The sequence below is a fragment of the Oenanthe melanoleuca genome, chromosome 19 (genome assembly GCF_029582105.1).
Source record: "Oenanthe melanoleuca isolate GR-GAL-2019-014 chromosome 19, OMel1.0, whole genome shotgun sequence".
NCBI lineage: Eukaryota > Metazoa > Chordata > Aves > Passeriformes > Muscicapidae > Oenanthe > Oenanthe melanoleuca.
The window spans coordinates 4,604,783-4,627,916 of record NC_079352.1 but is presented as its reverse complement, the minus strand read 5'-3'; the positions used below and the strand labels follow the sequence as shown (position 1 = coordinate 4,627,916).

The 23,134-nt window shown below is 41.2% G+C and overlaps 1 protein-coding gene across 1 annotated transcript; it reads left to right on the top strand.

The window, feature by feature from the left end:
• Positions 1-27: 27 nt before the first annotated feature.
• RPA1 (replication protein A1) lies at positions 28-22,901 on the top strand. The gene is made up of 17 exons (XM_056506462.1): positions 28-165; positions 507-554; positions 822-900; positions 1,418-1,526; positions 2,372-2,460; positions 7,022-7,105; positions 8,329-8,461; positions 9,446-9,548; positions 10,676-10,744; positions 10,885-11,077; positions 12,159-12,298; positions 13,894-14,042; positions 15,314-15,446; positions 16,631-16,807; positions 18,050-18,157; positions 21,435-21,521; positions 21,894-22,901. Exons 1-17 carry the CDS (start codon positions 133-135, stop codon positions 21,999-22,001), a joined length of 1,842 nt encoding a protein of 613 aa, XP_056362437.1. The 5' UTR covers positions 28-132; the 3' UTR covers positions 22,002-22,901.
• Positions 22,902-23,134: the final 233 nt, after the last annotated feature.

The window sequence follows — 23,134 nt, the reverse complement described above, 5'->3', positions numbered from 1 at the left end:
GAAGCGCCGTGCTGGCGGGTGACACTCGGTGTGACGTAAGGCGGCGCCGGAAGAAGGCGGTGGCGGCAGTGGCGGCGGGAGGATTTGGCGGCAGCGGCGGGAGGATTTGGCGGCAGCGGCGAACGCGGCACCATGAGCGGGCGGCTGAGCGAGGGGGCCATCGCGGTGAGCAGCTGGGGGGCGCTGGGATGCACCTGCTCCTGGTCAGGGTGGGAGGTGACATCGGGGCCTTGGCACCGGGTCCGGCCCGGTCCCCAGGGGAGAAGCAGGCCCGGAGCGGGGCCTGGTCCCGGCGGGGGCCCGGTCTGGCAGTGGCGGCCGCACCCGCGTCCCTGGCTCTTCCACGGCAGATCCTCCTCCAGTCCTTGGCGACAGCCCTTCACAGGTCGGGCCCGATGGCTTCAGGCGTCCCCGGTCATTGATTCTGTGGTTCTGTCACTGTGGGTGGCGAGGGGCTCCCGAGCGAGGCGGTGGCACATTTCTGAGCGTCTCTTTCATTTCTCCAGGCCATAATGCAAGGGGAGGAGGTGTCCAAGCCCGTGCTGCAAGTCATAGTGAGTACTGTCCCTTCCCTCCTGTGCCAGCCCCTCGGTGGCTGCATGTGGGGTCAAAGTGCAGCCTCTGCAGAGAAGCCGAGCAAAGCTGCTCTACTTTTAGCTCTCTTAATTTTGTTTTACATCACTTGGGCTATGCCGTAGATATTGCATTCAAAAAAGCCGAATAGCTAAGTCACTTGTTGTTGATGTGACTTTCTGTTTTGGAAACAAATTTCTGAACAAATGTGAACTGACAGCCTGGTTTGTTTCTTTTTTTCCCTGCAGAATACACGGGCTATTGCCACAGGAACCGGGCCCCCACGTTACCGAGTGCTGATGAGTGATGGGGTGAACACCCTTTCCTGTGAGTATGACAAGCTGCAGTGAGGTTTTTTAAAGTGTGGAGATGCTAAGGGTGATAAAGTTCCTGGTCTAGTAACTGTATGCAAAGTACTGAAATAAATATTGAAAGAGAGTGGATTTTCACTGGGCCAGAGACTCTGAAGTGTGCAACTGCATTTTGTCATTTAGGTGAAATCTTTGACTTTTGGAGCTTTGTAAAATACAAGCAATCGACTTGCTGCAGGATTTAATGAAAATACAGAAACCTCTACATGTAACATTGATTTTAAAGTAATTTAGCTTAATCTTCCTCCCAGTTCTTTGATACACAATCATTCTAGGTATCACTGCACTCTGAAGTGTTAATAAAAGCAGCATAGTTTATGGTTGGTTTTGGTGACTTCTTAGCAGTTGCACTGATTTCTTTGACTTGACAAGCGGTAGACTTGACTGACTGGAAAATCTGTGGCCAGCCATGGCAGCCCCTTTTTAAAGCTGGCATTGTGAATTATTTCAATATTTTCCTTTTGCTCCTGCAGCATTCATGTTGGCAACACAGCTGAACTCCCTGGTGGAAAACGAGCGCTTGTCAGCCTGGTGTATCTGCCAGGTTAACAGATTCATTGTCAACAGCCTGAAAGATGGAAGGTACTTGTGTTTATCTTTAAGTACAGACCTACAGAAAAGCAGCTGCACTAGTGGGGGCTCTGTGCTTTGTGGCTAAGCACAGGCCAAGTGCTTTTGGTTGGGATTATCTGAAAATAGTCAGGCTTTAGGGTGTGAGAGGGAAAGTCCACAGCACCAGTAACAGAATAAATAAATTGCAGAATGTTACTTTAGTGGGATCAGATGTATCTGGTACAGTGATTTAGTAATATAAAGTTTCCAGTTACAGTACTCCAGCTCCAGCTGGAAAACTACAAATACTTTACAAAGCTTCCTTAAAATTATCTGCTGTTGAAAAGAAACAATAAAGATACTTCATTACTTAGGTGTTGTGGAATCTGGTCTTTTATTAAAATTTGAGGAAATAGGGTAGGAGGAAAATTTGAGGGGATGGGATACTGCAAAATGAGAAGGGGTCCAGGTGAAACTATTACATAAAAACTATGTATATGTCTAGCAGGATATGAACTGAGGATTGTATTCTTTTTATTCAGTGTTTTTTCTGGGGAGAAGACAACAACTTTTGAGGCAGGGAATAAAACCCTGGTGTGGTTTTGCTACTTTTAAAACACAATGGCTTCCCAAGCTATTTTTGGTGCCTGTCCAGCCTGCCATCACCTGTCCTTGATGCAGTGTGATATTGTTTCAAGCTTACTTGTCCCTCAGAAAGGGCTTAGTTGACAGTGGAGAGCTTTTGTGTCCCAGTTCCTTCATCCAAAGAATCAGCCTTTTAATGCTTAGTTTTCTCACCTGCTGCAAAGGATATTCAGAGATGGGAGTTGCAGAGGGAGTGAAAGTCTTTATTTGCTGTCTGTTCTGTGTTGTAGGAGAGTGGTTATCCTGATGGATGTAAATGTCCTGCAAACTGCTGATCAGGTTGGTGGGCCTATTGGCAGTCCCCAGCCATACAATGAAGGTGAGTATCTGTAAGCAAATAATTTTCTGTCAGCTCAGAGAGCCTTTCAGCTTCTCTCTTTCACTTGGAAAACAAGCAGTCAGATGTTCAGGTTTTTTTATGCCTGGAATAGTGATGTCCAGATCTTGAAAATCCTATTTTTGTGTCACACAAGCTGGGGTTTGTTCCTATTTTAATAAACTCTTCACCATGGCTGAAGCTTGAGTCTCTCCATGGTATTTAGAGCATCCCTACCTTATAACCTTGACAGGATTTTATTGTAGTGAGTGGTCTCTACTTTGAGTTCCAGTAAGTAAGCGGAAGCTATTCTATGTCTCCTCATAATGAGTAATCAAATGGGTTGTAAATTTCTCCTGTCTGGAAAGAAAACAGGAGGAGGAAGATGGAATAATGATCTGTAAAAGTCTAAGATGGCGTGGAGGGGATGAATAAAGAATGATGAATCTCTCTTTCTCTTTCCTATGTTCATTTGATGCTCTTTAGCTCTCATGTTGTCAGGCAGTGGTTGTAAAACAAAGGCTGCACCACACCCCTAAACTGCATAGTTAAATTATGAAACTTGTGGAGGTAGGTGCCAAAAATTGGCACAGGTTCAAAAAGCAATTAGATGTGAAAGAGAAATCCATTAAAGGCTGTTAAACATAACAATACATCCTCTGCATGAATGTTAGGTACAGGAAGCACTAAAACTTAGATTGTTCCAAGTACATAGACAGAGACTGGTATGAAAACAAGGAGAGCACAGAATTCCCTAAGCACCCATTCCTACCATGCTCAGCTGAAAAAGGATTGAGGCACTGTGTGGACCTTAATCTGACCTGCCATGAATCTCTTTAGAACTGTTATGTTGCATAAATAACTGTGTTCTTCACTTTTGTGTGCTGAGCTAGCAGTTCTCATGCAAATGGTCTTTTAAATTAAAACATTTTTCCCTCTGAGAATGTTCAAAAGTCTGTTCTGCTCTTCCAATTCTGGTCTTTTAAAAAGGAGGGAGAATAATAAGCACTTAAAGAAAATATTTGAACAGCTCTGTCAGTGATGTATACACAGATAATGGCTGGAATTTAACAGCAAACAGCTCTTCCTGAAGATTTTTTTTATCCTGAGAGAAGTGAACTAATGTATTTTTATTACTAAGGGACCTCACATTAGTGGCAAGAGTTTTCTGTAGAATAGTTTGGACAAACAGTGGTGGTGGGTACATTGCTCTTCTGGTTAAAAATCTATTCTCTTACAAAGGCAAAGACATCTTTCTTCATTAACTTTTTCCAAGGGAATTAAGAGGGGCGTTTGTTAAATGAGCCTAAAGAATCCTTTGTTCCTTTGATAGTTACTTAGCTAATTGCTGTTTAAAAAATGTGTTGACATCTCAGATTTTATGGTTTAATCCCACAGTTGCTGTAGAGACCAAGACTTTCAGAATAGCTACTGAGCAGACTGTTTTGTGCCTTTCTCCCATTTCCCTGCTTATGTGATACAAGAGCTTGTGAACTATAGTGTTTTTCAGTTATGTTGTTGCTTAGAAACCACTGAGAACGTGGTATCTGACAGAACTGAGCTGAAAATATACCTTTAACTATAAATTCTGGTAAAATTACCATTACTTTGATCAAAGTTGTGTTCTTCATTTGGACTTACAAAAATACTCTGCGGTGAAGGTTTCAAATCTAAACTCTTTTGGAGATGTTACAGGTCTGTGGTCATAATATGTGTGGGCTTGCACAAGATAAAAGATGCCAAATAGGATGTGATGTGTATTTCTTTTTAACACTGATCTTATTCTGACAACTTCATACCCTTTTATTTGATGCTAAATAAGGTTTTTTGATACAGAAGATGGTAAGAGTTTAGATTAGGTAAGTTTAACCCAGCCTTGCTGCTCTGCAGGCTGAAAGATTTGTCATGAAGGCCTTGATGAAATGGCAGAGGTGTTTATTTCAAGTTGCATATTCTCTGAGTTCATGTATATATTAAGAAATTGTATTTTTGAGGGACACTCAGCTAGTGCAAAATGAGCATCTTAAATGTACTTTGTGGTTTCCATTAAAAAAAAAAAAAGTTCTGGTATTTTAAAAAATGTGGTTTTTAGCCCTGCTTTTGATTTTCCGTGAAATACAGATCTCAGACTGCCAGACCTAGGATTAAAGAATATTCTTTCTCAGACTGTAATAGCACAGTGGGACCCAGGGGGGTGAGAAGCTGGCTTTTGGCCACTTTACATGGGAGCAGTAGGTGGTTAATCTGCCTAACAAGGAAGCTGGAGACACAATCTTCTTATTACAAATCATAAAAACTTTTCAGGCAGCCTCTCATAATAGTATTGAAAATTAAGACTGAGCAGTTTAGTTCTTGTTGAAGACTGGTTGTGTCATTACTGTCATTAATCTCATTCAAATTACTCTGGTGCTGGACTTTCTTTTCACTATGACAATGACTTGCTACTTATGTTTAACTTCTGTCATTAATCTTTCCATGTTGAAATGTTTATGTACTTACACAGTCACTTGAACTCCTTATTCTTGCTCTTCCCACTGCTGTGATTTAGGTGTGTGCTGTTTCAAAGTGTGATTTTTCTCCTTTCTCTCCCTTCCCTGCTGCTCAGTTTTGGGGCAGGTCTTGTGTCATGGCACTGTGGCAAAACCTCTTGGTGACAAATTATTGGGAGCTGAGGGTTCCTGTTATACAGTTACTGCCTTTGAGTGGGCTGTGGGGCAGCTGCAGGCAAAGGTCTCAGGTTTGGCTAACCCACCACATACAAAAGAAAAGTGAGCAGGTATTTCAGTTGGTTTTTTTCACCTCCTGCTAATAAAAACTAACAGCAAAAACCAGGCAGCCTCCTCGGTTTTCTGAGCACTTTAAGTGATCTGTAGGCCACCAGCCACCAAAAATCACAGTTTAGGAGTCCCTAGGCTCTCCAGGCGAGAAAATTGGAGAGATATTTCTGCTGCTTCTGTATTTGAACACATGCACAGATGTGTGAATTTATTCTTATTCTGTTGAGAAACACTCGGCTGTGGGTAGGCAGCCATTAAAATGTGAATTTGTGTTTCATAACGTACACGTGTTCCAATGGATGTGGTGGTCTTTGGTTTGGTTTGCAGTGGGTTTTTTTTTTAATCACAGATTCCTACAGAAAAAAACATATTTGGAACAAAAGTAATGAGGAAACCTCTTGCTGCTTCATACCCACATTCTGTTCCTCTTGAATATTCCTCCCCTGACCAAACATATTTTTCTCTTAATGCGCCCTGTTGGGTTTTTTTCCACTTTCCCTTGCACAAAATGAATTTGGGTGTGGAGTGCTGACCCTCTGAGCACCTGAGGCCACTGAGCAAGGGGGAGACCTGGCTCCTCCATCTAGTGGAACCTGCAGTAAATACACATTTTGCTGTTTGACGTCACGCTGTTGCCAGGGAGACTGTCACCAGTTCACCGATGTGACTCTACTGCGGCAACTTAGAGGAGCACGTTGGGGTTTGTGCAAGGACCTGGAATTTGGATTAAAAAGAACCAGAGGGTTTCCTCTGGGGGCTTCACCTCATCAGGCAACACCACTCTGAGCTCTCTTTGTGTTGCTTCTGCTCCTTTCCCATAGTTTGGTGCCATCCCTCTGTCCTGGGATTCTCTGCTTTTGTTCCTCGTGGTGCTCTACAAGTTTGGTCTGACTTTCTTTTCCACTTTTTCTGACCATCTTCCTCCTCACATCCCAAATCTGCCTGCTCAGGCCTAGGTGTCCCTGCAAAGCAAGACCTTAAGGATTAGTTGTGTCCAAATGGACAAAAATGTTGGATAGTTTCTCATCTAGAGGCAAATTATATTGTAAAGGAATTCAGATTTTTGAGTGGTCAATTAGTCTTTTAATGGACTTTTACTTTAGATATGCCTGTCTGCTCTTTCCCTTGTAATTTTTCATTAATTTTAAGCAAGTAAAAAGTCCTGAAATCTAAAAAAATGGGCACTGTGTTCTTACAATGGCATCACCTTGCTCCCTAAGCAATTTACTGCTGTGTGCCAAGAGGGCCCTGGTGAATTCTGAAGTAATGACTCCATCACCCCCACATTAAACATCTTCATATTTCAGAAATAAAATGCAGCAGGTGTTTTCTTTGTCTTGGGTTAACTTCAGATTTGACTTTACCCAGTGGATTTTTGGCCCTTTCTGAGTGATGAGACAGAATTCTCTACAGTTTTTTATCTTAGCTGTTAGGTAGGAGCAGAAACTACCTGTCAGAGCAATAGCAGCTGATAAACACTGAAAAGTTGTCAAGATTACTTCAGGGCTGTCCTTTTAAATCACCATCAGCCCTGAGTTCTTTCCAAGTAGAAGGCAGTTGCTTGAGGAAAAAAAATCTGACTGGAATTCCTTCATGGTAATGTTCCACAGATAGTTTGCTGCTCCTGTGTCTTAAATACCTGGATTTTAGCATGTTCTCTCTGGTTTTAGTTTGTTGTTTTTTGTGATTTTTTTTTTTTTTATTTGCATGAAAGTCTTGCATCCTAAAAGGGTACTTTTAATTACTGTGCTCCCTACTCTGTGATCTCTTTTCACTTTAATTACCAGGACAGGGGCAACGTTCTGCAGCTCCAGCAGGAAACCCAGCACCCAGCAAACCTCAGCAGCAAAATGGCAATTTGTCTGGAGCAGGTAAGAGTCATCCTAGGCAGGAATTCTGATATGGGATCAGTGAGAAGCTACAGCTTTAGTTTAAATAAAATCCTTTTTCTAGTGGTGTTGCACAAGAAACTTACCATTGAGGAGTAGTCCATAGCTTGACGAGGTGAATTATCTCAAGAGAACTTTATATTTGATTATACAAGGGGAGAAAAATTGTCCCTTTTCTTCCCCAAGGGAAAAAAAGCTCAAAAAACCAATTTTATTCAGTTTACACTGCATTCTTGAATCAGTGCTCTGTGGAAACCCAAATTAGGCTGCAGTTTGGAGCTGGCCACCAACTGTGTGTGTTACCAATGCTGAGATAGAGGCCAAACATTTTAGGCAGTACAGGACTGGAATTATTTGATAGTACATCTAGAAATGTGTTTTTTGATCAAGATTTCAGTGAGATACTGAAAGATGTAGTCAACTTAAATGTCTCCCTGTAGACTTTTTTTTTTTTTGAGCTAAAAAGTTGTCAATCCTAATTCTTGGTGCTGCTTTAACTTGTCTGTATTCTTTACCCCTGTGTTTAGGAAGGATTTTTAAATAGTAAAATTTTGACATTTGCTTAGAAACTTGCAGCAGAAAACAAGCTTCTCCTTCCTTGCTTAAAGCTGATCACAAGAGTTTTTTGCATATACATTGACAAGATTGAGTTTAGAATTAGCAGTATCACTTTATGTCAAAAAACTATTTGTGGGATATTTTTCCTTAGTTGTTCCCCCAAGTGGTGTCTTGATCTAACACTTCCCATCCCTGGAAGCATTCAAGGCTGGGTTGGAGGGGTTCTGGGTGAGGTTGTTTGTGGAAAGTGTCCCTGGAATGAGTCCCTTCCAACCCAAACCACCCTGTGATGCTGTCATTTTAGAGAATTTACTGCTAAACAGTTGTTTGCCACTTAAATTGTGTTCGAGTGGTTGACTCTGGACACATCTCCACTTCAGTGCAAGCACTCTAAAAGGTCTGGAAGTGTCTCTTTTGCAGCATTTTGCAGCCTAGAAAACACTTGTGACCAAGAGCAGAAAGGATGCAACAAACTTCAAATCCCCCAAGTGATGCCCACATGGCACAGGGAGCCCCAGTGTCCCCTGGAACTTTGCCTGTGTGGCTCCCCATGGCTTGCTGGGAAAGTTCTGCACCCTGAGTTGATTTTAACCTGATTTTTGTGTGCAAGGCTGAAATCTTCTCTGCTCTGTTGTGGTTTTTGGAAGGTCCTGCTGCTCCCAAGTACCATGCTCCCTCCAACCAGTTTGGAAAAGCCAGTGCTCCCAGTGCCCTGAAGACACCTGGGGGGTCTCAGGCCAAAGTGGTGCCCATTGCCAGCTTGAATCCATACCAGTCCAAGTGAGTTCTCGTGGTCTGCCAGGCCTTGTTCGTGTCACAGGCATGAAGGAACAACAGCTTTGGTTTGTTTTTCTGTGTGTTAGTCTCTGTCAAATAATTAATTGAGTTCTTTGGACTTCATTGGTTAAGTTCAAGCAAACCAACCCAACAACAACCATAAAACCACCCAGAGAAACAAGCAAAAAACCTTCCATAGAAACACTGGTGGGCTTTGTTTTGGGTTTTTTTGGGGTTTTCTTTTGTTTTGGGTTTTTGTTTGGTATTTTGTTTTTGCTTTTTTATGTTTTTTTTTTTCTGTGGGAAAGAGTGTTCTTTTTTGTTCTTCTTTTCATCTTTTTAAATTGCATCAAGACTCTTAACAATCTGAGATTTGCCTTGCCATTGTCTTGGTGCAGCTGCCCTGCTGAGCTTGATAGGTTTTTAATATTTTAGTTGAAAATCGATTGACTTGTCTGGGCTTTTTTTTTTTTCCTAAAGCAACCTTCTTTTGGGTAACTTAATGACAAAACAGCTCAGTAAGCTATTCACTTCGGCTACTGAGCTGTTGAAAAGCATGAGGATGTAATTATTTAGTGAATGACATTTTTAAGTTATGCAAACTGATTTGATTACCCAAGTTAAATGCGAATCCTATAATTGAGCTCTTGAGTTCTGGCGTGGCTTTTCAGAGCAGGCAAACTGCTGTGTGAGAAATGTACCCTAGAAGAGTAAAAGATTTGAGGCCTGCTTCTGTGCAGAAGGATTGTTCACTGTTATTATCATACTGGATGCTTTATGGCTGCTTTGTTGCCTTCTCTACAACTTTTTGTCTTTAATGGTCTAGGCCATTAAAACAGAAAGCAGTGGAAAGAGTTGCTGAGGTGCAGTGGGAAGATTCTGGCTTTTAAATAGTCACATTCCAGTTCCAAAGGTTTGTTAAGTCAATCTCTTCTTTAAAAAGATGCAGAGAGATGCAGCAGAGTGATTTTTCTTGCATGATTTCAGGTGGACCATTTGTGCTCGTGTTACCCAAAAAGGTCAGATCCGCACGTGGAGCAACTCCCGTGGTGAAGGAAAGCTCTTCTCCATAGAGCTGGTTGATGAAAGTGTAAGTGTCATGTGTTGAGACAAAGATAATGTATGCCAGATGCTGATGAACCCTTCATAAAGACAGAATAGAGGAAATAAAGTGCATTTTTCGGAAATGATTTTTTTTATTACAACTGAAACTTGTATCCCCGCATTCATTAAGCTGCGCATCAACGTGCCAGTTTTTATCCAGAATGAAGTCTTAAATGTGCAGCATTGCTGATTATTTTTCATCAAAGTCTATAGTGTGTGACTGGATTTTTGCAGCTTCAAAATAGAGTTGTTTATGCAAACTGACAACCTAATACTGAGGGTTGTGGTGGTTTCCTGTAGATTGAGAGTGACATCTCCTCCTGGCTGAGCTACACCTTACAAAACAGGGAGTGAGAGGAGCATTACCTCCAAGTTACAAGCTTTCAATTTTCATAAGGAAATTGGAGTACAAATTATTGTAACACTGAGAAATTTCCTCTGTGGTTTGTTTGGGGAATGGTATCTGGTTAATCTAACTGAACTTGCAGTTTGTCAAACCTCTTATCAAATTACAGCCTTCTGTCGTGAAAACAAACAAGATTCTACTAGATTATATTGAGTGTAAAATGTGAGGTTAATAATGTAACATGTTGTCACCAGGCATTTGTTTTCTCTGCATAATGTCTATATTCTCTTTTTTTTTTTTTTTTTTTTTTTTTTTTTTTTAAACAGTGTTTATATCTAGTGAGGGTATAATTGTTATTAATTCTTACTTATAGACATATCTGAGTGGGAGCCATCACAATATACTCTGTGCTAACTTGTGGAGCTGCGGGGTCTATTTGAATTTTATTTCATCACTGCCAGTTTTGCTGGCATTTTCAGAGGTATCTCTGTGATGGATGTAGTTCTTATGCTTTTTATTCTGAAGCTGTAGATGTACTAATGAGACTTGAATATGAGGTTTGATTGTCAGGTGTAGAATATGTCATTTTAGCTCTAACTACAGATGTGAAGAGAACGTTGTTTGTTTCTCACACGCCTGGAGCTACCCTGGCAGACCCCACTGTCTCTGCAGGACTGCTGCCACTTAACATTGCAAAGATTTATTTTTTTTTTAATCTTTTTCCGTGCTAAATTTCACTTCTGACCAGCTCCCCTATTTTCCTGCAGGGTGAGATTAGAGCTACTGCATTCAACGATCAAGCAGACAAGTTTTTTCCACTCATTGAATTGAACAAGGTATGGTAGCTTTGTGCTTTCTTAGACTGACAGGAGCTGGAAAAGAGGAACTTGAGCCTAGCAAGGATTTTTAAAGGTGAACACAATCTATTTTCCCTGACTACTGATAATATCCCCTGTTTCATTGCTTTCTCCTGTAGGTATATTATTTTACCAAAGGCAATTTGAAGACTGCTAACAAGCAATATACAGCTGTTAAGAATGACTATGAGATTACATTCACTAATGAGACTTCAGTTGTGCCCTGTGATGATGCCCAGCATCTTCCATCTGTTCAGTTTGATTTTGTATCCATCTCTGACTTGGAGAACAAGCCCAAAGACTCAATTGTTGGTCAGTTCAAAGTAGAAAAATAGCAAATTCTAAAGCTTTGAGGTTTGATTTTTGTGTCCTGAATTCTGGGCAGTAGTGAGCATAGGATGTTTCGAGTGTTGTGATCTCTTAATTGAAGTTATCCAGTGATGGTTGCCATTAAAAATACCTCAGGCAATTTTCCTGTTAAGATGATTTTGCCCTGTTTTCTAACAAGATATAACAGTTATTCTTCCAACTTCTGCTTCAAACTAAAGACAGTAGGTGATAGTTGTTTATTATACTGTAATCACTGTTTTCCACAGAAAAAGGCTGAAGGAAAAAATGCCCTTGCTCAGCACGTGTGCATTTCATACCTTCTGTGGTCTTGCTTTCTTTCACTATCTAATTATCTCTGTAGTGATTTTGGCATAATTCATTGCATCCAAGTCCAAGTTGCATGACTGTTTTGGCTTGCTTTGTGAAGTATTGGAGGTTTGTTTTTCTGTAATTCGCTGGGCAGAGTACTCCGGAAAAATCAGAGGCTTGGGTGGGGGCGAGGGTTCTCAGGTTTCAGAGGCACAAGATGCCTGTGATTCAGAGACATTCAGCTGGGGATTTTAAAGGTAGATGGGTAGTATTAAAAATGGTGTATTTTTGGGGGTTGCTTTAGCTCTTAACCACCTGAACATGCAGACCTGTTAAAGTTATAACTTGTGGTTGCAGAGTTATGTGGAGGCACGAGCCAGTTGTTTCATTGTGTTACAGTCACTTTGAAGGCTCTTGCTTGTGCTTTAACAGCAAGTGTGTGTTACATGATCAGGACTGAAGTCCTTTGACAGATTGTGATGGGAAAAGATAGTACAATGCCTTGATCTCTCTAATGTGGTGAGGCTTGCATTCATGAATATCTTAATGACTGCGTCAACAAAATTAAAGCACTGAAGAGTTCTGTAGTGGAACATTCCTACCATAATACACTTAATTTCCATATCAGATTTCATTTCAATAGAGAGCTGGGATACAAGGTAAAAATCTGACAGTAGGTTTGAATTCTTCTCTTGTGATCTTGTATTCCCCGATTGTGACCCCTGAATAACTCTAAATTGTAACTGTTTCTCAGATGTAATTGGAATTTGCAAAAGCTACGAAGATGTCACTAAAATTACAGTGAAAGCTAACAATAGGGAGGTTTCAAAGAGGAACGTGCATCTGATGGATACATCAGGGAAACTGGTGACAGCTACGCTGTGGGGAAATGAGGTATGTGCTCTCTTACCTGTTCTTAGCAAAGCTTCCTTGGTGTAGGGTGAGGAGGTGCTGTTGTCACCTGAGATGGGCACAGCACTGACACAGTCCTGGGTGTTCGAGGACCAGGGGCCGAGAGGAGGTGAAAGACTGTCTGGTTGCATTCAGGTGTGATGTTCTTAACCTTTCCCTGACAAACTGCTGACATGATCTGACTAATGTGTTCTGAACAACTGCAGACATTATGTCTCAAGCCAAAATACTGAAGGTAACGGGCTCCTGGTTTAGGAGAGGGTGTGAGCTGCAGTTTGATTATGGAAAAGCCTGGTGGCTATGGCTGTCTCAAATGAGATGAATTTTATTTGTAGGATGGGATACATGTTACCCCTAATGAGCAGGTTGAGAGGCTCTGTCTCAGACTAGGAGTTTAAAGCATCAGAGCCATGGAAGTGAAAGTTTGAACAGTTGCAGTAAACTGCTTCCTTATCTTTTTAACAGGCTACTTTGTTTTCTACTGTTGTTATAGATACTTAGGGATTTATGTGCCAGTCTATAAAATGGGAGTGATCCTGCCAGCTTGACAGTGATGCTTTATGGCTAAATGATCAAGTGCACTGATACTGTAGGTACCTAAACACCATTAACCATCTGCTGATACAAATGAGGGGAACTGAAGTTCAGTATCTCAAACCCTTAAGATTGAACTAGGTTATAATAGGAGAGACTACTGGTATACAATTCCTGGCATAACTCTTCCAACAGAGTTCAGGGTGTGCATTTTGCAAAGTTATATCTGTTTGCTTGCTTGTAGAATAGAAATGTCAATAAGCATTGGGGGGGAGTGATGTATGGCTTGCAGCTGGCACAATTAGGGTTAGAATCTGTATGTCCTTTACAACAGTCCCTGTCATGACTGCTGGGATGTGTTTTTTCGGTTCTTTTTGCATCTATGGGTACAGTGACTACTACTGCAACTCCAGCTCATTTGTTATCTTTAAGCACATGATCCTCCCCTTGCTTGCTGAGACATGTGGGGTCCATAAAATCTATATCTTTCAAACCCTCTCTCATGCTATGAGGTTCTTTGTTAGTGTCAGACTACTCTGGTGATGGCAGTTGAACAGCATTAGAGCAGCTTTATGAGATAAAAAACAGAAGATGGGAAGTTGAGTAAAAATGTTTGGTCAGCATAGCAGCACTTCTGTGTAAGTGGTAGTAAGATGGACATGATTGGCTCAGTGAAGCTGAGTGAGTTGTTTCATCTCCTGAGGAGTCTGATAGGAACAATTAATTTTGTTTCCATTCCCATAACACATCTCCCTTCCTAAAATCCTGGTGGAAAGCTGCTGACAGAGGGGAGCAGTTTTTTCTAACAAACCCATGGTGTGACTTAAGGATTCTCTGGTTCCCCAGGAAACGGGGTGTTAGGATTGCACAGAAAATTCTCACCTACCTTTGCTTAAACTCCTAATGACACCATTCAAACCTTACCTTTTAGATACAGAGGGGCAGTTTGATTCAGGTTTGTCATGACCTGTGAATTATGACCACAAGTTCAGTACCTTTCCTGTAACGTGCTGCTGCTGCTCTCTGGTTTTTCACACATGCAGGCTGAACAGTTTGATGGTTCCAGACAACCTGTGATTGCCATCAAAGGAGCCCGAGTCTCTGACTTTGGTGGCAGAAGCCTGTCTGTCCTGTCCTCCAGCACAGTTGTCATCAACCCTGATAGCCCAGAGGCTTTCAAGCTCCGAGGATGGTATGAGTGTGTTTATGTTGCTTTGTTTCAACCTCCTGCAGAGTATTTGTTTTATTTTCTCTGTACTTGAGCAGTGTGTGTAGGGAAGGTGGCAAAGGGTATGGCTTCCAGGGCTGTAGAAACTTCTCTGGCTTGCAAGCCCTAGAGCCTGGAAGGCTGTTCTTCTTAAGTTGTTCAATTCAAAAAACTTTTAATTCCATGACAGACCTTGAAAAATTGAAATCGGGGTAGTGCATGCTGACCCAAAGCCTTGGAAGGCAGCATGAAATCAGGCTTGACCAGCTCTACTTTCTGAGGCTTGATCTGAGAGAACAGTATTTTTTTCCACAGGCTTTTCCATTGTGTGGAATCTGATATGCACTCAGTTAGTGTGGAGGGACTGTTTGACATCTCTCAGTGTCTAGTTCTTGCCAGATATTTTTCAGATAGCAAAATAACTCTTTTATTGTCAGGAAAACAAAGCGATTTCATTGTTGCTTCTCCTGTAAGTAGTTGTTAAATTGTCTGTTGTTAGTATGAATGTGGTGAGATGTGGTGTGTGTGTGTGAAGAGGGTTAAGTGCCAACAGCATCAGACTTGTGAATCCCGAGTCTTCAGATTCCAGTTACATCACCCAAATGTGGATGAAATAAATGGCATCCTCCATTTGTCATTGAGCTGTGGCTCTCCCATACTTCAGAGGCTTGTTGAAGATAAAATTGATTGTGGGTCTGAGCTATTACTGTCACGCTTTAATTAAGCTCAATCTTTGAGGCTGGTTGGTGTGTTTGTGAAATCACAAAGCCCATCACAACAGGAATGCAGTGCAACCTTTTGCTGAAGAGCTGTGCTTTCTTATTTTAACAGAGGAAGCATAATCTTTTCAATGCTATTTGCTTTTTCTTTCGAAGCCACTGCGAAGATAATGGTACCATGTAATTTAATTTTAATTATGGAAATATCTTGATGCCCTTAAATCTTGTTATCTGCCTGCCTCTAAGAAGTGTGCAGTGCATGGTTTGACCACTAGCTGGCAAACAAATTGCAGTTATATAGAACAAAGCTGTCCTCCTTTTGTGGGTTTATAAAATACTGTGCTAATTAAGTCAGACTATTAACTTATTCTGAAATGCTATTTTTGTTTGCAATATACACATATTACTGTAATTGTTTCCTTTGCAATCATTGATAAAAAATCCCTCATGTATCGAGCACATGAAAATAAACATGGGCTTTTGATAACTCTGTATGGTCTGCTCTCCAAAAATAGAAGTGCATCTCTGTGGTTGCAGGTTTGACTCCGAGGGGCAGCTTCTGGAATGTGCCTCCATCTCTGATGTGAGGGGTGGGCCAGGAGCTGGAGCAAATACCAACTGGAAAACTTTGTTTGAAGCCAAATCTGAGAACTTGGGACAAGGAGATAAGGTAAGGCATGGCCACTCAGTACAAGCTTTGTGTATTGGGAGAAAATAAAAAGCAAGGCTTTATGCAGGTGTTCTTCTTATTGAAGTAGTCCAAGTGTTGAGCAATATGTGTTTACTGTCTTGGAATTTATGCTATTAATTAATATTATTGTTTTTCAAATAAATCCAAGCTTGTTGCTGAAGTTGCAACATGATACTTTGTTTGCAAGAGAATTCTAAGCCTCGTATCTATGAAGGGGAGATGTTTTTACCCCAAAGATGTTCAAATAAGCAGCACAAAGTGTTCCAGGAGAAACAGGTGCATTAGGAGGAAGTGGTTTTCAAGGGTGCACACTTGGTCAATAGAAAAGCTGGTAATAAACCCAGGTCTTTGGCTTTTCATTCCAAAAACCTCTCTAGGCTTATACTGCTTTTTATTTTTAATTTTTTTGTCTCAGACCTAAGTGCTAAGCTGTTTGGGATATACAAGAGCTTCTATCCATGGAAAAAACCTTTAAAATCATAGAATGGTTTGGGCTGGAAGGGACCTTAATGATCACCTATTTCCAAACCCCTTATCATGGGCAGGGGTGCCACCCCTTAGGTAAGGTTGCTCAGGGTCCCATCCAACCTGGCCCTGAACACTTTCACTTCACCTGTAATTCAGCTATTTTCTATGACAATTTTTGCCCATGCTTCTTAAGCAACCTCTATTTTTCTCCTGAAAGACTTGACCGTGGTCTTAAGCCATTATGATGATTATTTTAGTGTGGTGAGTGGGTATTTTGTTCTGTAGGCTATAGTTTAATCAAATGCTTATCTGTAACACTACACAATAGGCTTTCTGTTTTTTGTATTGGTTCCCAAAAGAAGCGTAGGAAAGTGCAGAATCTTAATCCTGTGAAAAAGTGCAGATTTGAACAGACACAATGGAGAATCAAATATGCTTTATCTAAAGAAGACCTAGCAATTGGAGTTTCCTGCAATGGAAACACAAAATAATCTTGCTGTAGGGGCTTTATTAACATAATGGAAGCCTAAAAATTATTGCAACTGAGGGGTTGATTTACAGCTTCCCAGTAATCCATAGCTGTTAAGCTTTCTAATCCTAAATATCCAAGTATGGGTGCCTTGCTTTTGTAGTTAATTCAGAATGGGGAAAACATTGAGTATTTTGAGGCTAATGTTGCACACTCACTCTCCCAGGCAGATTATTTTAGCTGTGTGGGCACAATTGTACATCTGCGCAAAGAGAACTGCATGTACCAGGCATGTCCCTCCCAGGATTGCAACAAGAAAGTGATAGACCAGCAAAATGGACTTTACCGCTGTGAGAAGTGTGACCGAGAATTCCCCAACTTCAAATACCGCCTGATGCTCCTGGTGAGTACCCGGATCAGATTTCAGGGCGTTCCCTGCCGCCTTCCCAGCACAACCCGAACACAAAATCTTTTGAAGGAACTCTTTGAGTCGCTTCCTGTGAGTTAGAGGGTATTTAGCTGGTTTGTGTGCTTTACCTGAGTGAGGGATGTTTCATTGAACTGGTTAGCAGTTTGTTTTCCTAGTGCTGCAATTAAAAGCTTTTCTCTTTGCCAAAAAGTTGCTGCTAGCTCAGTTGATTTCTGGTTTCCAAGTGTACTATGCAGTGCAGAGTACAGATGGCCTCCGCCTCTTCAGTAGTGAAGATAAACTGAAGTAAAATGGCATTTCTGGAGAGCAGTAATTGCACTTTTACAGCTGCTACCTATATTTAGTACAGTTTTTTTTTGGTAGGTATTGTTCTGCCTCGTGCTTTAATGGAGCCTGCTTCAGAAAGTTGTCTGGGGATTATTATTGTGATGCCCACTTACACCATAGGCATTGAACCTTCTTCTGTTTTACATTATGAATTAGAGTTGTATCTGCTCCTTAGAAGTGCTCTGCCAGGTGGGCATGCAGAGAAGGGAACAAGCCCTGCAGCCTCTCTAAAACACAAACTGCTGCTGAATAATTTTTATCAGCCGACTTCTAGGAACACACGAACTGCTTTACATAGCATATTGTAGAATATAAAGGGGATATGATGATACACTCAAGGCCTTCAGAGCAGTGTCTCCCATTTCCTCATTCCTAGTTGTCAAAGCAGCCAGGAAATGCATGTGAGGCTGGAAATTGATCTTTTAACTATCTGGTCCTTTGACAGTTTCCTCATAACATGAATTTATACTCAAGTACTCAGGGATGTGCAAAGCAAGTTCAGTTTGCAGAGTTGCTGCTGTCCCCCTTGGTTATTGTCCTGGGATACCTCTTCCTGCTCACAGCTCATCAGTGCCAGCAGGACACAGCTGAGCATCCATCAGTGTTGTCCTGCTATGATCTTGTTGACCTTTTCCTGTGCTTCAGTCTACTGCCAATATTAACTTGTGTTAAGATATGGACATTCTCTGAAGCTTAAAGAAGGTAGGAAGTCATTGCTTTCTACCCTCAGTGTTTGAAAGGACATACAGGTCAGGCTCTGAGAGTTACTGGAAATTTTAAACTCTCTATAGCTCTGAGATATTTTTTTCTTTTGTGTTGTCTTCTGTCTTTCTGGAGGAAAAGGCAACTGGGTGAAATAACCTTTTGGGCTTTGTTGTTGTCTTCTAGGTGACCATTGCAGACTGTCTGGAGTATCAGTGGGTGACTTGTTTTCAAGACACAGCAGAATTCATTCTTGGGCAAAATGCAGCTTTCCTGGGAGAACTGAAGGAAAAGGTCAGTCAATTAGCTTATTGTACTTTTACTGTTTGCCTTGAAGTTGAACTGTGTTTCACTCATCTTGTATTGGGCTTCCCTCAGATTTCTTGGGGGATTTTTTGATCCTTCTGGTAAGGAAATATTCTTGTAATGTTTTGAAGGCAGTTCTGACAAAGTTGTAAGGTTTGTGTGGAATATCAGTGCTGGTCCACCTGAGAGCATGGTCTGATATTTGTGTGTGAATGTACAGCAAATGTAGCAACTGGGGCATGCTCATGTACTTGCTGTGGGAATTAACAGCATTTAAAATACATAAAATAATGCCATATGAAAGAAAGGGATGTTCTGTTTCATTTGTCAAGGATTTGATTTGCCCTTTCTCTGGGTGATAGGCCAGCTCAGCCCAGCCCAAGGTTGTCCTCCAGATGATGTTGGCCTTCAGTGTCTTTTACAAGTTCACAAATCACTGTTTCTCCCTAGCCCAAAGTTCTTGGCAGGGACTTGTTTACTCTCCTCAGGATTATTTTCCACAGGCCATCTGCCTGAAGAACAGAGATTTGCTGCTTTCCCCCATAGTTTGCTCCCACAGTCAGTCTGTCTACCCCTGAGCTCTTTTGGCTGCTGAAAGCTGGAGATCAGCCTGTGCTCATCACCTGGGCCTGGAGAGGCAGCTGATCACAACTCCAGGGTTGTGCCACAGCCTTTGGGGGACTGACTGTTGCCTCCAGTAGAAAAGACAGCCTGTTTTATCATTGTACCTAGATTAGAAGAATCTGAAAAAAAAAAAAAAAAACCCCAAAAAAACCCCAACTATTTTAGCAATGAATACTGACAACATTGTCCCTAATGTGTTCCAGAAATTTGTTTACAAAATCAAAAAGTTCTAGAACACTTTGTATGTATCTTTGTTAAGTAGGCAGGAAGCTTTTTGAACTAATGTGTGTGAGCCCACTTTTGAAGGCTCTTTTTTTCCACCACTAAATATCATCAGAACTTTTTGGGTCTCATGAAAATCACAATTTGTGAAACGGGTCATTGGCAGAGATGCTGAAGTGATCATTCTGTGACAGATTAGAACAATTTTTAAGGTTGTAAGTCATTAGACACTAACAGGCAGTATTATCTTCCCTTTGTCACTCTGCTTTTCTGCTGCATTTGTCTTTCTTCCAACCAAAATAATATTTTCCTGATTTTTTTTTTTTTAACTTGTGTACTGTATAAAAACTGTGTGGCTTTGTTTTGTTTTTAAATGATGATGTGGAATGCATGATAACTTCTTGAATTGCATATGAGCCTTGCTGTGCTCCCAGGCTAAGGCTGGTTGATTCCAGGGCTCCACAGATATCCCAGTTGTTGGTTAACCCATTGCTTGGCTGGGGAAGGAAAATGAAACAGGAGGGATTGTTGAGGCTGTTGTCTTGAGACACTGTTGTAGACCTCTGTTTCTGCAAAGCAAGGCTATTTTTCCTGTAATATGGAATGATTTTTAGAAATTTTCTGCACTCTGGCTGCAGAGGTGAAGGGTACAAAGGTTGTGGTTCTGGGATGCTGAGTTTTTGTGGTATTACAAAGGCTGGACACCTCTGTTCTGTAGGAAGATGTCTAGCTGGGGGGATTCTAATTAGATATGCTTGCACTTTTGCATTTCTTTTTCAGCCATTCTTAACTTGTCAATATTTTCTTACTTCAGCTATGCTTAATCTCTTCTAGAGTTTAAACAAAATTTCTTAGTCGCTTTTAATGCTGAAGAGAGCTGGGTGGGGAAGGAGAGACAGCAGATCCTATGTACCAGTACAAACATGTAATGTCTTTTGAAGAGCTGCCTAATGGAAATGGCTGAGGATAGAAAATGGAACATAATATGGAGTGAGCCCTTGAGCAGGAATGCTTTGTGTTCCAGGAGAAATTGGTTTTGATTTGACACTTTTATGAGCCTTTAAAAATGGTACTCGATGCATTTGCAGTAAGCTTTTCTTAGTGGTTTTTCTCTGATAGAGCTGATGCAGTGTCTTGTGAAGCTGGTGGGAGTCTTTTCACTGCTCACAGTATGGATGGAGTTCATGTACAGCCTGTGACCACGCTAAGCAGAGATACATGTGCAAGGTTTTTCATCTGCCTCTTGCCTGTGCTTGTTAGATACCAAAGGAGGTAATGTGGGGTAGCAGTGACTGCTATGCTGAGGGCATTTTCAACTCACTAATGGTTAGCACAGTTTGTGACAGAGCTGCAGACAGGAGCTAAATGCTTTATTAAGCGTGTTTTCTTATCCTCTAATCCATAAGATGGCCAAAGGAAGGGGTTTTAATATTCAGGAGGGATATGCCTAAATTCTGTAATCTGTGAACCTGGCTGCTCCTGTTCACCTCCATTTGTTGTGCTTTTCTAAACCCTAGGAGAATCACTGTGTAGTGTAAAATAGTGCTGCACACAGTGAAAAACAGCAGATGTAACACTTGGAATGTGAGTGGAACTGGGGTGGATTCAATTCCAGATCAGATGCTCTGTCTGCTGCTGGAGTGACTGATCAAGTCAAGTGCATCTGGTAGATAAATGCATTAATAATTACTTGTCAGTATCATCAGGGAGATGCAGGATATTTTTTTAATGTCAGCAAAGGTTTTTACGACTCATATTTTTATAAAAATAAACTTTTTTTTTTTTCACAGTCTCCACGACTTGCCTGCTCCTTTTCTACTGTTTTGACAAATTGTCTGTTATAAATGATGATGATGATGTTTAGTGTTCATATGGTAATTAGAAGCAGCTTATGTTATAAATATGACACAGTCTTCTCATGGTTATTAAAGCACGTTCAAAGCATGGATCTGCTTTTTTTAATAGAACATTCTCTTAAATAGGCCTGTGTCAGGATGGGAAAGATACATGCAGCTTTGATGGATAAGCAGAAAACCAGAATGCCTAATAAGGCAATTAATAAGGAAATAGTTAACTCTGTCAGTGTTTGTGATCACAGCACAACATCAGAATTAGCCAGTTTGGCAGCTCCTGAAGATTTGTAGTGTTTTTGTTCCTTGTACCTGGCTGCAGATTCAGTGCAATTGTATGTTCCTTTGTTTAAGCAGCTAAAAAGTAGTCACCTTTTTATTTTAAAAACTTTTGAGTTATGGGTTTTGCATCTAATATATGATGATGGAAGACTCGGCTCTGCCTGTGTGGATCAGGTAGTTCCAGTGTTTTGCCAACCTCCCCAAAAGCTGAGTTGTTCTCAAAGTTCATGGCACTGCTGAGAGCCTGGAGTGTCTGCAGCTGATCCCTGTCTTTGTCCTTCCCTCAGAACGAGCAGGCTTTTGAAGAAGTGTTCCAAAATGCAAACTTCAACACGTACGAGTTCAGGATCCGGGTGAAACTGGAGACTTACAATGTAAGTGTTGCCCAGAAGGCAAATAATGTAACTTGTGGCTTTTGTAGTTCAACTTGTCTCAGTAGGAGGTGACTTCCTCCTCTTATGTTTGTGGGGAGAGGTTTCCCTTGCTCACAGAGAACAGAAGATTCCAAAGATCACACAAATACTGTCAATCTTGAGCACTGAAGGAGGGATCCTTACTGCTCCCTCTCAGGCTCATCAAGAGTGGCTGATTTCACATGAAAACAACATATCAGCTCTGGGAGTCATGTTGGCACTCCCAGCTAACCCAGATACCATGAGCAGTAAATTACTGGGGCAGAAGGAGGCTGGAACCAAATGCCTGGAGTGCTTCATGTTCTTTTACACACTAAAATTTCTCTTTTGCAGGATGAATCTCGTATTAAGGCCACAGCAATGGACATCAAACCCGTGAACTACAGAGAATACAGCAAGAGGTTGATTGCCAACATCAGGAGAAATGCTCAGCTGGGGTGAGGAGGCCAGTGCTGGCTGCTTGAGCCTAGAACTTCCAGGAAAAGCTCAGTAGATAATGTTACATCAACTTTTTCCCCACCCTGTGTGTGACAATTCGTGCATGGCAGCCCAAAGTAGTGGGCTGAGTGATTTGATGCATTTCTCTGGAGATGTGCCCTGGGAGGTAAGAGTGCATTCTGATGGCCACTCTTTTAGCCTGTTGTAGTCTGTTAAACTCTGACAGAGCTGAAGGGGAATCTAGACAGATTGCCAAGGTCTTTAGACAAACCACTCAGAATGTCTGAACTAACTTTGCTCTCTTCCTGTACGTAAAGCTGAATTATAGAACCATTTTGTCTTCTTTGCAAGGAAGTAGTGACAACCTTGACACTTTGACTTGTTCAGCAGAGGGTTAGGAGGCACAGTGTCATAGAGCTTTCAGATCTGGACAAAAGAGAACAGGTCTATTAGTACAAGTTAGTTCCCTTCCATGGAATTCAAAGGCTTTCACTTTCCACAGGTGCCATGCAGTTGTTAATGCTTGGAATGGCAATATGGTAGAATTATTAATCAAAGACATATCTCTTATATCTGAAGAATATCCTTCCTTCAGGGTTTAATAGACTGAGTCAGATGGGTCTGATATTAATCAAAATTGTCTCTTCTGAGGAAGGCAGATAAGCATTGACTCTCCATCCCCCAGGGAAATCCAGGCAACTACAAAGCATTGCTTTAGTTTTCTCTTCAATTAATACTATGGATTTCTGACTGACTTTTTTGGCTCACAGTTCCTGCCTATACATGTTTTGTATGTTCGTATGTTGAGTTTCTTTGGTTTTATTTGTAACGATATTAATCAGAAAGAGATGTCTTTAAATGGGGGGAGCTTTGTTTCAATAAACACTGTTTAATTCCTGTGTAGTGAATTTTGCTTTCTTTGAACACCAAAGACTTCTCATTACTGGAAAGCAATTAATTAGCTTTCATAATAAGCATTCACTTGGGGGAGATGTTACCTTATTACAAACTCTAAGGTTAGACTGAAGAATGGAGACTTCTTTTCCTGATGTTAACAGCATGGAAATGCAGTGATATTTTCACCATTTCTGTGCCTGAGAATGCTGATGAGCTGGCACTTCTGGGATTTTTATTGA

Excerpts from the sequence above, each read along its gene's own strand:
- RPA1 (XM_056506462.1), top strand. The coding sequence starts at position 133 with ATGAGCGGGCGGCTGAGCGAGGGGGCCATCGCG. Across the intron at positions 1,527-2,371 it reads AACAGCCTGAAAGATGGAAG|GAGAGTGGTTATCCTGATGG; the intron begins GTACTTGTGTTT and ends TCTGTGTTGTAG. Across the intron at positions 16,808-18,049 it reads AATACCGCCTGATGCTCCTG|GTGACCATTGCAGACTGTCT; the intron begins GTGAGTACCCGG and ends GTTGTCTTCTAG.